This window comes from Hirundo rustica, unplaced genomic scaffold, assembly GCF_015227805.2.
Source record: "Hirundo rustica isolate bHirRus1 unplaced genomic scaffold, bHirRus1.pri.v3 scaffold_438_arrow_ctg1, whole genome shotgun sequence".
In the NCBI taxonomy this organism is placed as follows: Eukaryota; Metazoa; Chordata; class Aves; order Passeriformes; family Hirundinidae; genus Hirundo; species Hirundo rustica.
This window is the reverse complement of record NW_026690483.1, coordinates 1-23,922: the sequence shown is the minus strand read 5'-3', so window position 1 is coordinate 23,922 and position 23,922 is coordinate 1. Positions and strand designations below refer to the sequence as shown.

Here is a 23,922-nt window from a genome sequence, read left to right as displayed (position 1 = left end):
TCGGCCCCGGTCCCGCCCGGCGCGTCCCGGTTCCGCCCGGTTCCGCCCGGAGGCTGCGCCCAGCGGGACCCGGGTTGGCCCGGTCCGGCCCGGATGGTGCTGGCCCGGGGCCGAACCGCGCCGTGAGCCCGGAGCGCTCCGCATGGACCCCCGCGGGATGCGGCCCGTCCTCCTCCTCCTCACCTTCCTCCTGGCCCTTACCGGTAAGGCCCGGGCGGGACGCGGGGGGACCGGCACCGGCACCGGGACAAGAACCGGGACACGGCCCCGGCTGTCCCGGCTGCCACCCGGGACGGGGGTGGGGATGGGAGCGGCGGCGCCGAGGGTCGGGAGGGAGCGGGGACAGCGCTGCCCACGCGGGGGGCGATCCCGGGGGGCACCGGCAGCGCCCGGAGGGGAGAACCGGCACCGGGGGGGCAGCGGCTGGCACGGGACGGGCGGGGGGAAAGCGAAACCGGGCAGGGGAGAGCGAAACCGGGACCGGGGCACCGGGAAACCGGGACTGGGAAACCGAGACTGGGAAACTGGGATCGGGACTGGGAAACCGGGACCGTGGGGGGTGAGACCCACGGGGGCCAGGTGTGCGCGCTCACGCGTGTGCAGGTGCGTGCCTCCGTGTGTGTGTGTGTGTGTACGTGGGTGCGCTCGCGTGTGCACCTGCGGCCCCGCGCACCTGCGGCCCCGGGTGTCCGTGTGTCCGTGTGTCCGTGTGTCCGTGCGCGCGTCCCCGCGTGTCCCCACCGTGAGGGGCTTCGCCGCGGGCGCTTCACACGCGTGTGCGCGCACACCTGCGCGCGTGCCCGTGGGCGCGCACCTGCGCCTCTGCGTGGGCTCCGGTCGCCCCCCCCCGTCCCTCCCTCACCCCCCTCCCCAGGGGGCGCGGACCCCTCTGGGGACACCCGGGGGGGGGGGGGGCGACAAACCGTGGGAACGGCGACAGCGGGGGGGGGTCCGGGGGGGTCCCGCCCCCCTCGCCATTGTCCCCAACACCCCCCACCCTCCATTTTGGGGGTCCCCTCCTCGAGCTGGATGGGGGGGAGGGGGGGCTGCACCCACGGGTGCTGCACAGAGTTTGGGGGTGCGGGGTCCCGGCTCTGCCCCGCCCCCCCCCCATCGCCGCCGTGCCTCAGTTTCCCCGTGGGAACGGCTCGGGTCCCCCCCCCCCGCCCCCGCGGGGGTCAGGGGCTGCACTCCGGGGGGCGCTGACCCCCCCCCAACGCGGGGGTGGGTGGGGGGCTCGGGCCCCCCGGGAGCCCTGCGGGGGCGTGCGGGGCACACGCGTGTGCGGAGCGTTCCCACGGGTGTGCCAGGCGTTCCCACGCGCGCGCCAGGGGTTCCCACGCTTTTTTTTGGGGGGGGGGGGGTGTTGGATTTTGGGGTGCGGGGGGTCCCCTCCGTGCATGTGTGTGTGTGTCCCCCCCCCGCACCCCGGGGTGAGGGGACAGGGGGGTGGCGGCCCCGCACGTGCGCGCGCGTCCCCGTGGGAAACAACAAACCCGCCCCCAGCGCGGGGGGGGGGCTCTGCCCCGCCGGGACCCCCGTGGGAGTTCTGGGGGGACCCCCCCCAGGTCCCCGCTGCTGCCGGGGCTGTTTTGGGCCCCCCCCGCGGCCGGGGCGTGGGGCCCGCGGGGCCGGTTCAGCCGGTTCCGCGCCCGTTCCCACGCGCTCGCGCCCCGCTGGGTGGGGACGCCCCGAGGGGGGGGGGGGGGGGGGAACCTCCCCACGGAACCCCAGAACCGCCCCCCCCGTCCCCCCGCCCCGCCTGGACCCCCGCGGGACCCCCCCCGGAGCCACCCCGGGACCCCCCTTTGGGAGGGACACCGCTTTGGGAGCGCGGCGGCGCTCGGGGGAAACTGAGGCACGTGGAGGCGGCGCGGTGTAATGAAGGGGTTAATGAGTTCGGGGGGTCCTCGGGGAGGGTCGGGGATGGCGGGGGGTGTTTTGGGGAGCCCCCGGGGGGCTCGGCGGGGGCGGCAGCGCGGGATCTGTCCCGGCCGGTTGGGCTGGACGGGCCGGCCCGGCCGCTTCTGGCGGCGGCGGCGGGGCGGGACACGCCCCCCCCAAAACCTGCGGGACACGCCCCCCTCTCCCGAAAATGCACCCCCAAAAATGCACCTCGGCCCCCCAAATCCTGCACCCCAAACACGTGCCCCAAACCCCCTAAGGAGCCCCGAATACTGCACCCCAAATCCTGCACCCCAAATTTTCAACCACGAACCCACCCCGAAAACCTCAGCCAGTCCCCAAAACTGCACCCCAGAAATGCACCTCAGCCCCCCCAAATCCTGCACCCCAAATCCTCCACCCCAAACATGCACCCCAAACAATCACCCAATGCCCCGAATGAGCCCCGAATTCTGCACCCCAAATTCTCACCCGTTACCCTGTCCCAGAAGCCTCAGCCACTCCCCAAAACTGCACCCCAAATCTGTCCTTCGAGCCCCCCCATCAGCCCCCCAAACCTGCACCCCAAAGCTGCCCCCCAAACCTGCACCCACCCCAGCCAGTCCCCAAACCCTGCACCCCAAACCTGCACCCCAAACCTGCACCTCAACACCCCAAATCCTGCATCTCGAACCCCACAATCACCTGCCAAATCCTGCACCCCAAATCCTGCCCCCAAGCCCCCAGCCAGCCCCCCAGCCTGAACCCCAAAGCCCGCAGATGTGCCCAGGTGGGTGTGAGTGTGTGCAAGGGCTCCTGCATGGATGTGAGTGTGCCCAGGTGTGCCCAGGTGTGCCCAGGTGTGCATGTGCCCAGGTGTGCCCAGGTGTGCCTGACCCTGCCCAGGTGTGCTCTTGCACAATCGGTATCACCCCTGGTGCCCACAGCTGGTGGCACAGGGGACCTGTGGGTGTGCCACGGCCCCTTGCACACCTGCTGCCACACCTGGTGCCCACAGGTGACACCGGGGCCACACTGAGGTCCCTGTGCCCCCGGTGTCCCCACAGGTGGGGGCTGCGTGGAGGTGCCTGTACCCACACTCAGGTGTCACACTCAGGTGTCACACTCGGTGTCACACTCGGTGTCACACTCGGTGTCACACACAGGTGTCACACTCAGTGTCACAGACAGGTGTCACACTCAGTGTCACACGGTGTCCCACCTGTCCCCGCAGGCGGAGGCCGCATGGAGGTGCCTGTACCCACACTCAGTGTCACACTCAGTGTCACACACAGGTTTCACACAGGTGTCACACACAGGTGTCACACTCGGTGTCACACTCAGTGTCACACGGTGTCCCACCTGTCCCCGCAGGCGCAGGCCGCGTGGAGGTGCCTGTACCCACACTCCGTGTCACACTCGGTGTCACACTCGGTGTCCCACCTGTCTCCGCAGGCGCAGGCCGCGTGGAGGTGCCTGTACCCACACTCGGTGTCACACTCGGTGTCACACTCGGTGTCACACTCAGTGTCACTCGGTGTCCCACCTGTCCCCGCAGGCGCAGGCCGCATGGAGGTGCCTGTACCCACACTCGGTGTCACACACAGGTGTCACACTCGGTGTCACACACAGGTGTCACACTTGGTGTCCCACCTGTCCCCGCAGGCGGAGGCCGCGTGGAGGTGCCTGTACCCACACTCGGTGTCACACACAGTGTCACACTCGGTGTCACACTCGGTGTCACACACAGGTGTCACACACAGGTGTCACTCGGTGTCCCACCTGTCCCCACAGGCGCAGGCCGTGTGGAAGTGCCTGTACCCACACTCGGTGTCACACACAGGTGTCACACTCGGTGTCACACTCAGTGTCACACTCAGTGTCCCACCTGTCCCCGCAGGCGGAGGCCGCGTGGAGGTGCCTGTACCCACACTCGGTGTCACACTCGGTGTCACACACAGGTGTCACACTCGGTGTCCCACGGTGTCCCACCTGTCCCCGCAGGCGCAGGCCGCGTGGAGGTGCCTGTACCCACACTCGGTGTCACACTCGGTGTCACACACAGGTGTCACACAGGTGTCCCACAGTGTCCCACCTGTCCCCGCAGGCGCAGGCCGCGTGGAGGTGCCTGTACCCACACTCGGTGTCACACTCAGTGTCACACACAGGTGTCCCACGGTGTCCCACCTGTCCCCGCAGGCGCAGGCCGCGTGGAGGTGCCGCGCAGCGTGACGGCGGTGCTGGGGCAGGACGTGGTGCTGCCGTGCCGGTACCGGGCGCAGGAGCAGGAGCAGGTGGTGCAGGTGACGTGGCTGAAGCGCGGCGCGGGCGCGGCGCCCGCCGAGGTGGCCGTGCTGAACCCGCAGCACGGTGAGCACGTGCAGGAGCCCTTCGCGGGGCGCGTGCTGCGCCACGGCCACGGCGCCCTGGAGGACGGCGCCATCCTCCTGCGCAACGCCGTGCAGGGCGACGAGGGCGACTACGAGTGCCACCTCATCACCTTCCCCATGGGCAGCTTCGAGGGCAGGCTGACGCTCAGGGTGCTGGGTGAGTGCGGGGACACGGGGGACACTGGGACACAGAGGGCGTGGGGGACATGGGGACACGGGGGACGTGGAGGGTATGGGGAACGTGGGGAACACAGGACTTGGAGGACATGGAGGGGACATTGGGGACACGGGGGACATGGGGGACATGGGAGACGTGGGGGACACAGAGGGCATGGGGACACGGCGGATGTGGGGGACACAGGACATGGAGGATATGGAGGGGACATGGGGGACACAGAGGGCATGGGGGATGTGGGGGACACGGGGGACATGGGGACATGGGGGACGTGGGGGGTATGGGGAACGTGGGGAACACAGGACTTGGAGGACATGGAGGGGACATTGGGGACACGGGGGACGTGGGGGACATGGGGGATGTGGGGGACACAGAGGGCATGGGGACACGGGGGATGTGGGGGACACAGGACATGGAGGGGACATGAGGGACACAGAGGGCATGGGGACATGGGGGACGTGTGGGGTGTGGGGGACACAGGACATGGAGGGGACATGGGGGACACAGAGGGCATGGGGGATGTGGGGGACACGGGGGACCTGGGGACACAGGGGACGTGGGCGGTATGGGGAACGTGGGGAACACAGGACTTGGAGGACATGGAGGGGACATTGGGGACACAGAGGACATTGGGGACACGGGGGACGTGGGGGACACAGAGGGCATGGGGAAACAGGGGACGTGGAGGGTATGGGGAACGTGGGGGACACAGGACATGGAGGGGACATGGGGGACATTGGGGACACTGGGGACATGGAGGGTGTGATGGGCACTGGGGATCTGGGAGCTTTGGGGACACTGGGGACACTGGGGACATGGAGGGTGTGATGGGCACTGGGGATCTGGGAGCTTTGGGGACACGGGGGACACTGGGGACATGGAGGGTGTGATGGGCACTGGGGATCTGGGAGCTTTGGGGACATGGGGGACATTGGGGACATGGAGGACAGAGGGGACACGATGGCGTTGGGGATGTGAGGGACACTGGGGACACCATGGGCACTGGAGATGTGGGGGCTTGGGGGACATTGGGGACATGGAAAGCACCGGGGACACGCGCTGTGCGGAGGGCACCGGGGACACGATGGGCGCCGGTGCCATGGAGGCCCACGAATCCCACGCCACACACCGGTGACACTCCGGCCACCGAGCACCCAACGCACCCCCTCTGCCACCGCCGCGCCCCTGACCGCCGTGTCCCCCCCTCGCAGTGCCACCGCTGCCCATCCTGAACCCGGGCCCGCCGCTGGAGGAGGGCCAGGGCCGGACGCTGGCGGCCTCGTGCACGGCCGAGGGCAGCCCGGTGCCGTCGGTGCGCTGGGAGACGGAGGTGCGCGGCACCAACGCCACGCGGCGCTCGGCCCACGCGCGCTCGGCCTCGGTCACCAGCGAGTTCTTCCTGGTGCCCGGGCGCAGCATGAACGGCAAGAGCCTCACCTGCGTGGTGGCACACCCCGGCCTGCGCCACGAGAAGAGGATCACGCACCTGCTCAGCGTCGCCTGTGCGCCACCGGGCAGCGCCCAGGGCCGGGGGGGGCACGGGGGGTGTGGGGGGGGCGTTGGGGACAGAGGGGGTGACGGGGATGGGGGGGGGGTGATGAGGGATGTGGAGCATGTTGGGGACGTGGGACACATTGGGGACATTGAGGGTCTTGGGGACACGGGGAGTGTGAGAGCATTGGGGACATGGGGGGCATTGGGGACATTGGGGACATTGAGGGTCTTGGGGACACGGGGAGTGTGAGAGCACTGGGGACATGGGGGGGCATTGGGGACATGGGGGGCATTGGGGACATTGGGGACATCGAGGGTCTTGGGGACACGGGGAGTGTGAGAGCACTGGGGACATGGGGGGCATTGGGGACATGGGGGCTGAGGGGGGTGTGTGGGGGGTGTTGGGGACACGGCGGGTGACAGGGGACATGGAGTGTGATGGGCACTGGGAGCATGGGGCACGTTGGGATTGGGGACAGCGGGAGCACTGGGGACATGAGGGACATGGGGGGTCTTGGGGACATGGAGGGTGTTGGGGACACAGAGGGGCACTGAGAGATGTGGGGGACATTGGGGGCATTTAAATCGTGGGGAGCACTGGGGACATGGGGGACACTGGGCAGGTGGAGGGCGTTGGGGACATGGGGGACACAGGTGGCATTGGGAATGTGGGGGACACAGGTGACACTGGGGGATGCTGGCGTGGAGGACCTTGGGGACACAGAGGGTGTGGGGGGCACAGCGGGGCGGCGGGGCCTCGTCCCCTGACTGTCCCCTCGGTGTCCCCGTGTCCCCAGACCTGTCGGACGCGTCGGTGCTGGGCCACACGGCCGAGTGGCAGGAGGGGATGGAGGGGGCGGCGCTGACCTGCCTGGGGGACGGCAACCCGCCCCCGACCTACAACTGGACACGGTGAGGCCGCTGCCACCCCCTGCCACCGCCTGTCACCCCCTGCCACCCCCTGCCGCCCCCTGCCGCCCCCTGCCGCCCCCTGTCACCGCCTGTCACCCCCTGTCACTGCCTGTCACCCCCTGTCACCTCCCCACGGCCCCCTGCCCCGGGTGCCCTCGCCCGTGTCCCGCTGTGTCCCCAGAGCACGGCTGTGTCCCTGCCAGGCTCTGGAGCCTGCTCGTGTCCCTGTGGCATCCCTGTGATGTCCCTGTGGTGTCCCCTGCCCCAGCTCTGTCCCCACCGTGTCCCCTGACCGTGTCCGTGTCCCTGCCATGTTCCACGGCCCTGCTGTGTCCCAGCTGCCTGTGTTGCTGTCCTCCCTGTCCCTGCCATGTCCCTGTTTGTGTCACCCCTGTCCCTGTCACATCCTCATGCTCCTGTGCCGTGTCCCCGTGCCCGTGTCCCTCCTGTCTTTGCCATGGCCCCCATGTCCCTGCAGTGTCCCCTGTCTGCCATGACCCTGCCACCTCCCTGTTGTGTCCCTGCTGTCTCTGCCATGGTCCCCCTGTCCCTGTTATGTCCCCGTGTCCCTGCAGTGTCCCCTGTCCCTGCTGTGTCCACCGTCTCTGCCATGACCCCGTGCCCGTGTCCCTGCCGTGTCCCTGTTTGTGTCACCCCTGTCCCTGTCACATCCTCATGCTCCTGTGCCACGTCCCCCTGCCCATGTGCCCCCTCTCTGTGCCACACCCCCTGTCCCTGCCACCGCTCCCCACCCCCCCAAATCCCTCACCCACACCTGTCCCCTGTGTCCCTGCCCACACCTGTCCCCCGTGTCCCTGCCCGTGTCCCTGCCCACACCTGTCCCCCGTGTCCCTGCCCGTCCCCCGTGTCCCTGCCCGTGTCCCTGCCCGTCCCCCGTGTCCCTGCCCGTGTCCCTGCCCACACCTGTCCCCCGTGTCCCTGCCCGTGTCCCTGCCCACACCTGTCCCCCGTGTCCCTGTCCGTGTCCCTGCCCACGCCTGTCCCCCGTGTCCCTGCCCGTGTCCCTGCCCGTGTCCCTGCCCGTGTCCCTGCCCACACCTGTCCCCCGTGTCCCTGCCCGTCCCCCGTGTCCCTGCCCGTGTCCCTGCCCGTGCCGGTGCCGCCGTGCCTGTGCCTGGCAGTGCCGCGTGCCCAGACAGGCCCCGCGGTGCTTGGCTGGGCGTCACCCGTGGGAACCGGCACTGCCGCCTTTGATGCCACCGCCACCACCGCCACCCGCCCTGCTGGCACCGGGGCTGGCACCGGGGGCTGGCACTGGGAGGTGTCACTGGGGCTGTCACCAGGAGTTGTCACTGGGGGCTGTCACTGGGGGCTGTCACTGGGTTTGTTACTGGGGCTGACACCAGGGGCTGTCACCAGGAGTTGTCACTGGGGCAGGCACCAGGAGTTGTCACTGGGGGCTGTCACTGGGGGTTTGTCACCGGGTCTGTCACTGTGTCTGTCCCTGGGTTTGTCACCGGGGCTGACACCAGGACCTGTCACCGGGGCTGACACCGGGTTTCTCACCGGGTCTGTCACTGTGTCTGTCACCGGGTCTGTCACCGGGGCTGACCGGGCTGTCCCCGCAGGGTGGACGCGCCGCTGCCCGCGGGGGTCAGGGCCAAGGGGGACACGCTGCTGTTCCAGCGGCCCCTGGCCGTGGCCGACGCCGGCGACTACGTGTGCCGAGTGTCCAACCGCGTGGCGGCCAAGGAGGCCCGGGCCAACGTCAGCATCCGGGGACGCGCCACAGGTGGGGACAGGGCCACCGCCGAGGGTGGGGGCGGCACAGGGGACGGGGTGTGGGGCGGGGATGCTGGGCTCGGTTCCTCCATCCGTCTGTCTGTCCGTCTGTCTGTTCATCTGACCGTCCTCTTGTCCACCCATCCATCCGTCTGTCCATCAAGCTATGTGTCCGTCCATCCGTCCGTCCACTCATTCACGCACCCATCCATCCGTCCGTCTGTCTGTCCATCGATGTTTTCCTCTATCCACCCAGCCATCTGTCCACTCATCCGTCCATCCGTTCCTCCACCTGTTCACCCACCCATCTGTCCGTCCATTCATCCACTCATCTGTCCGTCCATCTGTCCATCCACCCATCCATCCATTCGCTCATCCACACACCCATCCGTCCACTCATCTGTCCATCCGTCTGTCCACCCATCCATTTGTTCATCTGCTCATCCACCCACCCACCCATCTGTCCATCCCTTCACCCATCTGACCATGCACCCACCTGTCCATCTGTCCATCCACCCATCCGTCCACTCATCTGTCCATCCGTCTGTCCACCCATCCATTTGTTCATCTGCTCATCCATCTGTCCATCCACCCACCTGTCCATCCATCTGTCCATCCACCCACCCGTCCATCTGTCCATCCACCCACTGTCCATCTGTCCATCCATTCACCCACCCACCCGCCCGTCCACCTGTCCATCCACCTGTCCATCCACCCACCTGTCCATCCACCTGTCCACCCACCCACCTGTCCATCCACCTGTCACCGAGACACGCAAAGCAGTCACACGTAGACGAGAAATTTCGCAGGGCCGAGAGGTTCCTCCGTGCCCGCTCAAGGCTGATTCAGGGCGGAGAGAGACCTCCTTGATTATTTCTTACTTTTTATACATTTCTGGGTCTAGCAGAAGATTGGCTTCTGGGGTTTTTCACCCCTCAGCCTCAGTGGCCAGACCAGCCGTCAGTTACAATTGTTTTCAGGTTAGAAATATGCAAACAAAGGACAGAGAATGAAAAACAAAGGATTTGTTTATGTTACATGTGTGGGAAAAAGGCAGAAACTGCTCCTAATATTGTACAGTAATTAAAAGATCTGACTCCATTTATGAAAATTCAAAAGGCTTTAAAAAACTCAGAAAAACCAGGGTAACACCCCCCCACCTGTCCATCTGTCCATCCACCCACCCATTTCCGCCCGTCCGTCCCTCCCTCCTCCCATCCTGTGCCCGTCCCACCCTCGTCCATCCCTCATCCACGCCCGTCCGCTCATCGTGTGCTCATCCGCCCCTGCTTTACTCACTGCTCTCATCCGCCCTTCCGTCCACTCGTCTGCCCTTCTGTCCGCTCATCCGCCCTTCCGTCCATTCATCCGCCCTTCCGTCCACTCATCCACCCGTCCATCCGTCCCCTCACCCACCCTTCCGTCCACTCGCCCGTCCATCCGTCCACTCACCTGTCCTTCTGTCCGCTCATCCGCCCTTCCGTCCACTCGTCCGCCCTTCCGTCCACTCATCCACCCGTCCATCCGTCCCCTCACCCGTCCTTCTGTCCACTCATCCGCCCTTCTGTCCACTCACCCGCCCTTCTGTCCACTCACCCGTCCTTCTGTCCACTCACCCGCCCTTCTGTCCACTCACCCGCCCTTCCGTCCACTCACCCGCCCTTCCGTCCACTCACCCGCCCTTCTGTCCGCTCATCCGCCCTTCTGTCCACTCATCCGCCCTTCTGTCCACTCATCCGTCCTTCTGTCCACTCATCCGCCCTTCTGTCCACTTGTCCACCCTTCTGTCCACTCACCCGCCCTTCCGTCCACTCATCCGCCCTTCTGTCCACTCATCCGCCCTTCCGTCCCCTCACCCGCCCCTGTCCACTCATCCTCCCACCCACTCTCCTGTCCACTCACCCGCCCCTCTGTCCCCTCACCCATCTGGTCATGCCTCCAGATTCCTGCTTATCCGTCCATCCGTCCATCCGTCCATCTGTCCATCCGTCCATCCGTCCATCCGTCCATCCATCCACCCACTCACTGTCCACGGGCTTGTCCATCCACGGCTTTGTCCATCCGTCCGTCCATCCACCCACCCCTGGATGTCCTTGTCAGCCCGTCTGACCGTGGGCCCTCATCCATCCGTCCGTGGACGGACTCGTCCGTCTGTCCATCCACCTGCTCGTCCATGGGCTTGTCCATCCATGGATTTGTCTGTCCATCCATCCATCCGTCCATCTGTCCATCCCTCCATCCATCCCTCTGGCACCTTTCACTGTCCATCCCCACCCATTGGTCACCCACCCACTGTCCATGGACCTGTCCATCTGTCCATCCATGGATTCATCCACCCATGGACGCCACCATCCGTCTGTCCATCCATGGACCTGTCCGTCTGTCCATCCATGGACCTGTCCGTCTGTCCATCCATGGATTCATCCCCCCACGGACGCCACCATCCGTCTGTCCATCCATGGACCTGTCCGTCTGTCCATCCATGGACCTGTCCGTCTGTCCATCCATGGATTCATCCCCCCACGGACGCCACCATCCGTCTGTCCATCCATGGACCTGTCCATCTGTCTGTCTGTCCATCTGTCCATCCATGGACCTGTCCATCTGTCCATCCATGGATTCATCCCCCCATGGACGCCATCTTCCATCTGTCCATCCATGGACCTGTCCATCTGTCCATCCATGGACCTGTCCATCTGTCCATCCATGGACCTGTCCATCCATCTGTCCATCCATGGACCTGTCCATCTGTCTGTCCATCCGTCCGTCTGTCCACCCACCCCTGTGCTCACCTGTCCACCCACGTCCCATCTCCCCCACCCCTTCCCTTCCCCACTTGGGTTCTCCCCTCTCTTTGGGTTGTTCCCCTGACCCTTTTTGGGGTGTCCCCTGACCTCTGTGAGGTGTCCCCCCAGTTCAGGATGTTCCCTGACCCCATGGAGCATCCCCCAACCCTTTCGGGGTGCCCCCTGACGCCGTGGGGTGTCCCCCAACCCTTTTGGGGTGTCCCCTGTCCCCATGGGGTGTCCCCCAACCCTTTCGGGGTGTCCCCTGACCCCACGGGGTGTCCCCTGACCCCATGGGGTGTCCCCTGTCCCCACGGGGTGTCCCCCAACCCTTTTGGGGTGTCCCCTGTCCCCATGGGGTGTCCCCCAACCCTTTCGGGGTGTCCCCTGACCCCATGGGGTGTCCCCCAACCCTTTCGGGGTGCCCCCTGACGCCGTGGGGTGCCCGCAGAGGACACCGTGCGCCGCGTGGACCTGGTGTCGGCCTCGGTGGTGGTGGTGGGGGTCATCGCCGCCGTGCTGCTCTGCGTCCTCGTCATCGTCGTCGTGGTCATGACCCTGTACCACAAACGCAAGACACAGCGCATCTCCGAGAAGTAGTAAGGGAGGGGACACTGGGGGGACATGGGGGACACTGGGGACATTGGGGGACATTGGGGGACACAGGTACATGGAGGGAGATGGGACACAGGTGACATGGGGACACTGGGGGACATAGGGACATGGGAGACATTGCGGGACTCAGGTACATGGAGGGACATGGGACACAGGTGACATGGGGACATTGGGGGACACAGGTACATGGAGGGACACGGGGGCATTGGGGGACACAGGGACATGGGGACACAGGGGGCATGGGGACATGGTGGGACATGGCAGACATGGGGGGACATGGGGACATTGGGGCCATGGGGATACAGGGGACATAGGGAATACGGGGACATGGGGACATAGGGGACACAGGGACATGGAACACAAGTGACATGGGGACATGGTGGGGACATTGGGGCCATGGGGACACAAGGGACATAGGGAATATGGGGACATGGGGGACACAGGGACAAGAGGGGAGATGAGGGACTGGGGGCCATGGGGATATCGGGGACATGGGGACATGGTGTGACATGGGGGCCATGGGGGTATCAGGGACATGGGGACATCGGGGACATGGGGACATGGTGTGACGTGGGGGCCACGGGGACATCGGGGACATGGGGATGTGGGAGACAGGCATCAATGGGAGACAGGACGGACACAAGGACATGGAGGATGCAGGGGGACACATGGGGACGTAGGGGACACGATGGGGACACGGGACAGACATGCAGGTCATGGCGGGACATGGGGTGACACAGGGGGACAAGAGAGGACACGTGGGGACACAGGGATGGGGTGACACAGAGGATGTGGGAGATGGAGGGGGCCATGAGGGCACACGAGGGGACACAGAGGGACACAGCGGGGGGACACGGGGCGGGTGCTGAGTGTCCCCCGTGTCCCCAGCGAGGAGGAGCTGACGCTGACCCGGGAAAATTCCATCCGGAGGCTCCACTCCAGCCACGGCAGCGACCCCCGGGCGCAGGTGGGGACACGGAGATGGGGGTCCGGGGGGCTGGGAGGGGGCTCGGGGGGCCCGGGGTGGTGGGCGCTGGGCCTTGGGGTGCCCAAGGAGGGGGGTCTTGGGGTGGGCTGGGGGTGTCCGTGGGGTCAGACTGTGGGGTGTCCATGGGGTGTCCATGGAATGTCCATGGGACCAAACTGGGGGATGTCCCTGGGGTGTCCATGGGGTCAGACCGTGGGGTGTCCATGGGGTGTCCATGGAATGTCCATGGGACCAAACTGGGGGATGTCCCTGGGGTGTCCCTGGGGTGTCCGTGGGGTCAGACCGTGGGGTGTCCATGGGGTGTCCATGCAGTGTCCATGGGATGTCTATAGGGTCAGACCATGGAGTGTCCATGGGGTGTCCATGGGATGTCTGTGGGGTGTCCAGGGGGGTCCAGACAGTGTCTGAGGGTGTCCAGGAGTGTCCGGGTGTGTCCTTGGGGTGTCCATGGGGTCAGACTGTGGGGTGTCCATGGGGTGTCCATGGGGTGTCCATGGGGTCAGACCATGGAGTGTCCATGGGATGTCTGTGGAATGTCCGAGGGTGTCCGGGGGTGTCCTTGGGGTGTCCATGGGGTCAGACTTTGGGCTGTCCTGGGCGCTGACCGGACTGTCCCAGCTGGAGGAGACGCTGCAGCTGCGGACGGAGAGCCGGCAGGGCAGCCTGCGAGGGGACAGCCTGCGAGGGGACAGCCTGCGAGGGGACAGCCTCAGAGGGGACAGCCTGCGTGGCACCAGCATCTGCTCCGCCATGGTGAGACACGGGGGACACGGGGACACCGTGTTCCTGGGGGTGGCCGTGTCCCCAGCGACACTCCTGCCCCCAGCAGTACCCGTGTCCCCACAGTGCCCACGTCACCTGGCCATCCCCGTGTCCCCACCGGTGTCCCTGTCCGTGCCCTTGCTGTGATCAGTGTCCATGGCCCAAGTGATGGCCGTGTCCCCACTGATCCCTGTGTCCCCACGGTTCCCGTGTCCCCATTAATGCCATGTCCCCATGGTGCCTGTGTCCCCATGGTGCCCATGTCCCCATGGTGCCCGTGTCCCCACTGATCCCTGTGTCCCCATGGTGCCCATGTCCCCATTAATGCCATGTCCCCATGGTGCCCATGTCCCCACTGGCCCCAGTCAGTGCCCAGGTCCCTGGTGGCACCCATGTCCCCATCAGTGCCCACGTCCCTCCCAGCCCCGTGTCCCCATTGGTCCCTGTGTCCCCATGGTGCTCCTGTCCCATTGGTCCCCATGTCCCCATCTGTCCCCACTGATCCCCATGTCCCCGTGTCCCCACCAACCCCTGCCCCACCCCACGCCCGGTGTCCCCGTGACGTGTCCCTTGTCCCCCCTGACGTGTCCCTTGTCCCCAGAGCGAGGAGCCCGAGGGCCGCAGTTACTCCACGCTCTCCACGGTGCGGGAGATCGAGACGCAGACCGACGTCCCCGTTGTCCCCGTCGTTGTCCCCGTCGTTGTCCCCGCGCCGCCGCCGGCGCCCGGCGGGAAGGAGCCCGAGGAGGAGGAGGGGGGCGGCGGGGGGGACCCCATCAAGCAGGCCATGACCCACTTCGTGCAGGAGAACGGGATGCTGCAGGCCAAGCCCAGCTCCAACGGCATCTACATCAACGGCCGCGGCCACCTGGTGTGAGCCGGGCACCTGGGGACACCTGGGGACACCTGGGGACAGCCAGACCCCGCCCTGCGCCCACCCGGCTCTGCCCCCGCTGCTCCGGTCTCTGGGTGTCACCTCCCCGCTGGTGTGGGGCTGGGGACAAGGACAGTGCCCCAGGACTGTGTCACTTCCCCGCTGGTGTGGGGCTGGGGACAAGGACAGTGCCCCAGGACTGTGTCACCTCCCCGCTGGTGTGGGGCTGGGGACAAGGACAGTGCCCCAGGACTGGCTGCGGTCCCCAATTGTCACCTCCCTGCTGGTGTGGGGTCAAGATGGACTCTGGTCCCCAATTGTCACCTCCCTGCTGGTGTGGGGCTGGGGACAAGGACAGTGCCCCAGGACTGGCTGCGGTCCCCAGTTGTCACCTCCCTGCTGGTGTGGGGTCAAGATGGACTCTGGTCCCCAAGTGTCACCTCCCTGCTGGCACAAGGAGTTGGGGACACACCAAGCCCCAGGACATTCTTCGGTCCCCAAGTGTCACCTTGCTGCTGGCACAGGCTTGGGGACAAGCCCCAGGACAAGCTCCTGTCCCCAAGTGTCCCCTCCCTGCTGGTGTGAGGTCAGGGATGGACTCTGGTCCCCAAGTGCCACCTCGCTGCCATCACAGGCTTGGGGACAAGCCCCAGGACAAGCTCCTGTCCCCAAGTGCCACCCAACCCCGTGCTGGGGACACTCGTGGTGACACCAGGCACCCCCCAGGACCCCCAAACTCCCCAGGAGTGAACGGGGCAGGAGCCCCCGTGTCCCCCCAACCACCCTGGGCTGTGGTGGCAGCAGTGACAGCTGTGTCCCCATTGGGGCTCTGGTGACAGCTGTGTCCCCTGGCACAGTGGTGGCAGCGGTGACAGCTGTGTCCCCACTGGGGCTCTGGTGGCACTGGTGACAGCTGTGTCCCCATTGGGGCTCTAGTGGCAGCGGTGACAGCGGTGTCCCCTGTCCCCGTTGGCACAGTGGTGGCAGCGGTGACAGCCGTGTCCCCTGGCACAGTGGTGGCAGCGGTGACAGCCGTGTCCCCATTGGCACAGTGGTGGCAGCAGTGACAGCCGTGTCCCCGTTGGCACTGTGGTGGCAGCAGTGACAGCTGTGTCCCCTGTCCCCTGGCACTGTGGTGGCACAGGTGACAGCCGTGTCCCCATTGGCACTGTGGTGGCACAGGTGACAGCCGTGTCCCCTGGCACAGTGGTGGCAGTGGTGACAGCCGTGTCCCCTGTCCCCTGGCACAGTGGTGACAGCCGTGTCCCCTGGCACTGTGGTGGCAGCGGTGACAGCTGTGTCCCGTGTCCCCTGGCACTGTGGTGGCACAGGTGACAGCCGTGTCCCCTCCCGCCGGGGGAGGGGCTGTACAGCCGTGTATAGACCCTGTAAATAAACAACGCGGGGCTGGGCCCGAGTGTGACAGCCTGGGGACACCGCGGGGACACGGGTGACACGGGGGTGACACACGGGTGACACACGGGTGACACACGGGGGTGACACAGGAGGTAACGCACAGGTAACAGGGGTGACACGGTGACACGGGGGTGACACCGAGACGCGTGCGTGGCACACAGGTCACATTAGGACACCAGGGTGATGAAGGTGACACTGAGACACACGGGGGTGACACGGGGTGACACTGGGGTGACACGGGGGTGCAAGGGCAGAGGGGGCGGGGATGGGGGTGCAGTGAGCTGGGGGGCAGCGGAGTGTGCAAGGCTGGGGAAAAGTGTGCAAGGGAGTGTGCAAAGGTGAAAACAGCCACAGGAGTGTGCAAGGGAGTGTGCAAAGGTGTGCAAAGGTGTGCAAACCGCCACAGGAGTGTGCAAAGGTGTGCAAACCGCCACAGGAGCGTGCAAGGCCGTGTGAAGGAGGGCGTGAACGTCCACAGGTGTGCAAGGCCCCGTGAGAGCGAGTGCAAAGGCGTGTGCAAGAGCCTGTGAGCGTGTGGCGAGCGTGCGAGTGCGGGCACGAGGCCGGGGGTGTGTGCAGGGGCGTGTGCGAGAGCGGGGCTCAGGCGGTGTGTGAGCGTGCGCGACGGCGTGCCAGCCTTGCACACGCGTGTGTGACGCCAGCCCCGTCTCCTCTGGGCATGTCCCTTGCACACACGTGTGTCCTCATGTCCCCAGGGCGCGTCCCTTGCACACTCACACATCACCAGGGTGTGCCCCTTGCACACACCTGTGTCCCTGTGTCCCCAGGGTGAGTCTGTTGCACACCCATGTACACCCAGGGCGTGTCCTTTGCACACTCACACATCCCCCAGGTGTGTCCCTTGCACACTCACACATCCCCCGGGCGTGTCCCCTTTCACACGAGTGTGTCCCCATGTCCCCAGGGCGTGTCCCCTTTCACACAAGTGTGTCCCCATGTCCCCAGGGCGTGTCCCTTGCACACTCACACATCCCCCAGGCGTGTCCCTTGCACACTCACACATCCCCCAGGCGCGTCCCCATGCCCCCAGGGCGTGTCCCTCGCCCACCCAGTGTCCCCGTGTCCCCAGGGCGTGCCCCTTGCACACGCGTGTGCGCAGGCGTGCCCGCCCTCGCCGCGGTTTCGCGGCCGCGGGGAGCAGGAAGCGCCTCGAGCGCGGCCTCCGCCTTCCTGCCACCCCCGCGGGGACAGCGCCGGGACCCCCCGGCCGTGTCCCCCGTGTCCCCGGCGTGTCCCCCCGCGCGTCCCCGGCCGCGTCCCCATGTCCCTGGCGCTCAAGGCCCGGCAGCGGGCGAGGCGCAAGGGCGGCTCCCGGGAGCGGCTCTTCGGCTGCGACCTCCGCGAGCACCTGCAGCGCTCGGGGCAGGACGGTGAGTGCCACCAGCCCCACACCCGCCCCCGGCCCCCCGGGGGCCACCGGGGCCACCCGCGGAAGCGGGGAAGGGGCCCCGGAGGGGACTCGAGGGGCGACTTGCGCCAGGCGTTGCGTCACCGGGGCTGCAGGAAGCGCGGCGGCCGCCGAGGCTCGGCCGGGATTTGGGGGGGGTTGGAGCTCGGTGGGGCTCCAATCTCAGGGGCGTCGGCGCTGAGGGGTCGGGGGGGGTCTGCTCCTTGGGCTTGGTGGCTCCATCCTTCGGGATTTGGTGGCTCCATCCTTCGGGATTTGGTGGCTCCATCCTTCGGGATTTGGTGGCCTCATCCTCATGGATTTGGTGGCTTCATACTCATGGATTTGATGGCTTCATCCTTTGGGATTTGGTGGCCTCATCCCTGTGGATTTAATGACTCCATCCTTTGGGATTTGGTGACTCTGTCCTTCTGGATTTGGTGGCTTCATCCTTTGGGATTTGGTGGCCTCATCCTCATGGATTTGGTGGCCTCATCCTCATGGATTTGGTGGCTTCATCCTTTGGGATTTGGTGGCCTCATCCCTGTGGATTTAACGACTCCATCCTTTGGGATTTAGTGACTCTGTCCTTCTGGAGCTGGTGGCTCTGTCCTTGGGAATGTGGTGGCCTCATCCCGGTGGAGTTGGTGTCCTCATTTCCTGGGATTTGGTGCCCTGGTCCTGTGGGGTTGGTGGCTCCATCCCTGTGGATTCAGTGGTCCCATCCTTTGCCATTTGTGGCCTCACTCCTGTGGAACCAGCGATCCCGATGTGGATTTGGTGGCCCCATCCCTGGGGATTTGGTGGCCCCATCCCTCGGGAACCAGTGGCCCCATCTCCCCGGTGCTGGTGGGGCCGGGGCCAGGCCCAGGTGGGCGATGCCGGATCCAGGATTTGGGGTTGGGCTGCGGGTCTGGAGCTGGGTCTGGCGGGCACCGTCGGATCTGGGCTCAGTTGGATGCTGTTGGATCCAGGATCAGTTGGATGCTCTCAGATCCAGGATCAGACTGTCGGACACGGGTTTAGCTGGGCTCTGTTGGATCCAGGATCAGCTGGACGCTGTCAGACCCGGGTTTAGTTGGGTTCTATTAGATCCAGGATCAGCTGGATGCTGTTGGATCCGGGTTTAGCTGGGCTCTGCTAGATCCAGGATCAGCTGGACGCTGTTGGACCCGGGTTTAGTTGGGTTCTATTAGATCCAGGATCAGCTGGATGCTGTTGGATCCGGGCTTAGCTGGGCTCTGCTAGTTCCAGGACCAGTTGGGCTCTGGAATCTGAGCTCAGTTGGGCTCTGTGGGATCCTGGATCAGCTGGACCTTGTCAGATCTGGGATCAGTGAGACCCTGGTGGATCCGGGCTCAGTGGGACTCTGTGGGATCCGGGATCAGCTGAGCTCTGGTTGATCTGGGATCTGTCGGATCCTGTGGGATCCAGGCTCAGTGGGACACTGTCAGGTCTGGGCTCAGTCAGGCTCTGGTGGATGTGGGATCAGTGGATCTCCGTTGGATCAGGGATCAGTTAGGTCCTGGTGGATGTGGGATCAGTGGATCCCTGGAGGATCCGGGATCAGTTAGGTCCTGGTGGATGTGGGATCAGTGGATCCCCGGTGGATCAGGGATCGGTTAGGTTCTGGTGGATCCAGGATCAGTCAGGCTCTGGTGGATCTGGGATCAGTGGATTCCCGGAGGATCCGGGATCGCTGGGACCCCGGTGGATCCGCTCCGTGTCCCGCAGTGCCGCAGGTGCTCCGGAGCTGCACGGAGTTCGTGGAGCAGCACGGGGTGGTCGATGGCATCTACCGGCTGTCCGGGGTGTCCTCCAACATCCAGCGGCTGCGGTCAGCGCGGGGCGGGAGAGAACGGGAGCGGGAACGGGAATGGGAACGGGAACGGGAGCGGGAACGGGAGAGAACGGGAACGGGAACGGGAATGGGGGTGGGAACGAGATCGGGATCAGGAACAGGAGCGGGATTGGGATCGGGAATGGGAACGGGAGCGGGAATGGGAACGGGAACGGGAACGGGAATGGGAGCGGGAATGGGAACGGGAATGGGAACGGGAACGGGAGAGAACGGGAACGGGAACGGGGGTGGGAACGAGATCGGGATCAGGAACGGGAGCGGGATTGGGATCGGGAACGGGAGTGGGGATGGAGCAGGGAGCGGGAGCCGGAGCGGGGATGGGCAGGGAGCGGGATCAGGACGGGATCGCGATGGGAGGGATCGGAACGGGGCCGGGATTGGGGCGGGACCGAGGCGGGGATTGGAAGCAGGATCGGGAGCGGGGATGGGGACGGGGCCGGGATCGGGATGGAGCAGGGATCGGGGCGGGACTGGGATCGGATGGGAACAGGGCGGGATCGGGACAGGGACGGAGAGGGGGGATCGGGATTGGGATGGGAACGGGGTTGGGAATCGGGATCAGGATGGAGTCAGGGTGCGGAACGGGGCGGGATGGGGATGGGGCGGAGGTCGGGATTGGGATGGGATGGGATGGGATGGGATGGGATGGGATGGGATGGGATGGGATGGGAAAAGCTGGAAGCGGGGACGGGACCGGACTCGGGGTGACAGGGACAGGGAGGGGATGGGTCACAGGAACCCCCCCCCAAGTCCCCCCGAGCTGCCGGATCCAGCCGCCCTCCCCTCCCCCGGCCCCTTCCCCTCCCCCGGCTCCTTCCCCTCTTCCCCCGCTCCTTTCCTTCCCTTTTCCCCTCCTGTTTGGTTTGGGGGTTTTCCCTGCCCGTTCTCTTTCACTCTCCCCGGTCTGGGGCACTTTCTCCCTCTTTTGCTTTTCCCTGAGTGCTTTTCTCTCCCAGTGTCCCCAATGTCCCCAATGTCCCCCTGTCCCAATCCCAAATCCCCAGTTCCACTGCAGTCAGGAGTTTGAGGCGCAGCGCAGCCCTGACCCCAATCCCATATCCCCAATCCTGTATCCCAATCCCATATCCCCAGTCCTGTATCCCAATCCTGTATCCCAATCCCGTATCCCAATCCCATCTCCCAATCCCATATCCCCAATCCCCAATCCCCCTCCAGCCAGGAGTTCGAGGCGCAGCGCAGCCCTGACCCCAATCCTGTATCCCAATCCCATCTCCCAATCCCATATCCCAATCCTGTATCCCAATCCTATCTCCCCAATCCCATATCCCAAATCCCAAATCCCCAATCACCCTCCAGCCAGGAGTTCGAGGCGCAGCGCAGCCCGGACCCCAATCCCGTATCCCAATCCCATCTCCCCAATCCCAAATCCCCAATCCCAAATCCCCAATCCCCAATCCCATTCCCCCTCCAGCCAGGAGTTCGAGGCGCAGCGCAGCCCGGACCCCGATCCTGTATCCCAATCCCATATCCCAATCCCATATCCCAAATCCCCAATCCCAAATCCCCAATCCCCAATCCCAATCCCCCTCCAGCCAGGAGTTCGAGGCGCAGCGCAGCCCTGACCCCAATCCCATATCCCCAGTCCTGTATCCCAATCCCATCTCCCAATCCCAAATCCCCAATCCCAATCCCCCTCCAGCCAGGAGTTCGAGGCGCAGCGCAGCCCTGACCCCAATCCCGTATCCCAATCCCATATCCCAATCCCATATCCCAATCCCATATCCCCATTCCCACTGCAGCCAGGAGTTCGAGGCGCAGCGCAGCCCGGACCTGTCGCGGGACGTTTACCTGCAGGACGTTCACTGCGTCAGCTCCCTGTGCAAGGCCTACTGCCGCGAGCTGCCCAACCCGCTGCTCACCTACCAGCTCTACGACAAGTTCGCCGTGAGTCCCCGAGCGTCCCCGAGCGTCCCCAAATGTCCCCGAGCGTCCCCAGCGCCGCGGGCGGCCGTGTCACCGCGCTGTCCCCGCAGGACGCGGTGGCCGTGCAGATGGAGGAGGCTCGGCTGGTGAAGATCAAGGAGGTGCTCAAGGAGCTGCCGGTGCCTCACTACAGGTGACGGGGTTGGGGACATCCCCGAGGGTGGCAGTGTCCCCTGGGTGGGTGGCGGTGTCCCCTGGGTGTGTGGCGGTGTCCCCTGGGTGTGTGGTGGTGTCCCCCGGGTGTGTGGCAGTGTCCCCTTGTCCAATGGCGGTGTCCCCTGGGTGTGCGGCAGTGTCCCCTGGGTGGGTGGCAATGTCCCCTGGGCAGGCAGCTGTGTCCCCTGGGTGGGTGGCAGTGTCCCCTCAGTGGGTGTGTGGCAGTGTCCCCCGGGTGGATGGCAGTGTCCCCTGGGTGTGTGGCACTGTCCCCTAGGCGGGTGGCAGTGTCCCCCGGGTGTGTGGCAGTGTCCCCTGGGCAGGTGGCAGTGTTCCCTGGGCGGGCGGCGGTGTCCCCTTGCCCAGTGGCACTGTCCCCTGGGCGGGTGTGTGGCACCGTCCCCTGGGTGCGTGGCACTGTCCCCCGGGTGTGTGGCACCGTCCCCTGGGTGTGTGGCACTGTCCCCTGGGTGTGTGGCACCGTCCCCTGGGTGTGTGGCAGTGTCCCCTGGGTGTGTGGCACCGTCCCCTGGGTGTGTGGCACTGTCCCCCGGGTGGGTGGCGGTGGCTGAGCTGTCACCGGTGCCGCAGGACGCTGGAGTTCCTGATGCGGCACCTGCTGCGCATGGCCGGGCACAGCGGCCGCACCAACATGCACGCGCGGAACCTGGCCATCGTGTGGGCGCCCAACCTGCTGCGGTGAGCTGGCGCCGTGCCCCAGGCTGGCACTGCTGGCCTGTCACTGCCGGCTGTCACCTGCAGCCCTGTCACCCTCAGCGCTGTCACTGCCAGCCCTGTCACTGCTGGCCTGTCACCGTCACCACTCTCACCCTCAGCCCTGTCACCCTCAGCCCTGTCACCCTCAGCATTGTCACCCTCAGCACTGTCACTGCCAGTCCTGTCATTGTCAGCCCTGTCACCCTCTGTTCTGTCACCCTCAGCATTGTCACCGCCAGCCCTGTCCCTGCTGTCCCCCTGATCCCATTCTCCTGTCCCTGCCAAACTTGTCACCACCATTCCTGTCCCTGTCACCCCACTGTCACCCCACTGTCACCCCACTGTCACCCCACTGTCCCCGGCATCCCCCTGATCCCATTCCCTTGTCCCCATCCCCCCGCTGTCCCCTCACCCCGAGGTGACCCTGCGTGTCCCCGCTGTCCCCTCACCCCGAGGTGACCCCGCGTGTCCCCGCTGTCCCCTCACCCCGAGGTGACCCCGTGTGTCCCCGCTGTCCCCTCACCCCGAGGTGACCCCGCGTGTCCCCGCTGTCCCCCAGCTCGAGGGACATCGAGGCCTCGGGGTTCAACGGCACGGCGGCGTTCATGGAGGTGCGGGTGCAATCCATCGTGGTGGAGTTCATCCTCACGCACGTGGAGCAGCTCTTCGGGGACGCGCCGCTCCGAGGTGCGGGGACAGCGGGGGGACAGCGGGGACAGAGTGGGGGGACAGCCGGGGGACAGTGAGGGGACAGTGAGGGGACAGCCAGGACAGCAGGGTGACAGCGGGAACAGCAGGGGGACAGTGAGGGGACAGCATGGGGACAGTGAGGGGACAGCCAGGACAGCAGGGGGACACTGCAGGGACAGCCGGGGGACAGCATGGGGACAGCGGGGACAGCATGGGGACAGTGAGGGGACAGCCGGGACAGCAGGGGGACAGTGAGGGGACAGCCAGGACAGCAGGGGGACAGTGAGGGGACAGCCAGGACAGCAGGGTGACAGCGGGAACAGCAGGGGGACAGTGAGGGGACAGTGAGGGGACAGCCGGGACAGCAGGGGGACACTGCAGGGACAGCGGGGACACCACGGGGACACGGACAGCGCAGTTTGGGGGTCTCCAGGTGGGGAGTTCCCTCTAACACTCCCTGATCCTCCCCAAGGGTCCCGAGGGGACATTGGGGGTCCCAGAGGGACATTGAGACCCCGTTTTGGGGTCTCCAGGTGGGGACCGCCCCCATCACTCCCTGATCCCAGGTTGGGGTCTCTGAGGTGACACTGTCACCTTTTGGGGTCCCAGGTGGGGACGGTCACTCAGTGCTCCTGCCCGGGGGTGTCCTGAGGTGACACTGAGGTGACACTGAGGTGTCCCCAGGTGACACTGTCACATTTGGGGTCCCAGGTGGGGACGGTCACTCGGTGCTCCTGCCCGGGGGTGTCCCCTGGTGACACTGAGGTGACAGTGAGGTGACACTGAGGTGTCCCCAGGTGACACTGAGGTGACACTGTCACTTTTGGGGCCCCAGGTGGGGACGGTCACTCGGTGCTCCTGCCCGGGGGTGTCCCCCCCCTGCACGTCCCCACCGTGCTCAGCCAGGGTGACGGCCCCCCCCAGATGCGGCCCTACCACACCATCATCGAGCTCGGCGAGCACAGGTACGGCCGGGACACCTGGGCACAGGTGGGACAGGGACAGGTGACACCCCCGCCCCACCCCGGGGACTCCCAGGGACCCCCGAATCCTGGCCCCGACTCTCCGTGATCCAGGTGCTCCCCAGGTGTGCCGGGATGTCCCTCA

The 23,922-nt window shown here is 66.0% G+C and overlaps 2 protein-coding genes across 2 annotated transcripts; both read left to right on the top strand.

The window, feature by feature from the left end:
• The first annotated feature begins 3,453 nt into the window (after positions 1–3,453).
• NECTIN4 (nectin cell adhesion molecule 4) lies at positions 3,454–16,029 on the top strand. Its single transcript, XM_040054096.2, has 10 exons — positions 3,454–3,465; positions 3,550–3,727; positions 4,084–4,431; positions 5,661–5,951; positions 6,741–6,855; positions 8,445–8,608; positions 11,836–11,983; positions 12,888–12,966; positions 13,606–13,740; positions 14,351–16,029. The coding sequence occupies exons 1-10, from the start codon at positions 3,454–3,456 to the stop codon at positions 14,624–14,626; spliced, it is 1,746 nt and encodes a 581-aa protein (XP_039910030.1). The 3' UTR covers positions 14,627–16,029.
• Positions 16,030–17,321: 1,292 nt separating this feature from the next.
• Positions 17,322–22,111, top strand: LOC120748021 (rho GTPase-activating protein 30-like). Its single transcript, XM_058424416.1, has 5 exons — positions 17,322–17,430; positions 19,182–19,284; positions 21,069–21,213; positions 21,303–21,385; positions 22,000–22,111. The coding sequence occupies exons 1-5, from the start codon at positions 17,322–17,324 to the stop codon at positions 22,109–22,111; spliced, it is 552 nt and encodes a 183-aa protein (XP_058280399.1).
• Positions 22,112–23,922: the final 1,811 nt, after the last annotated feature.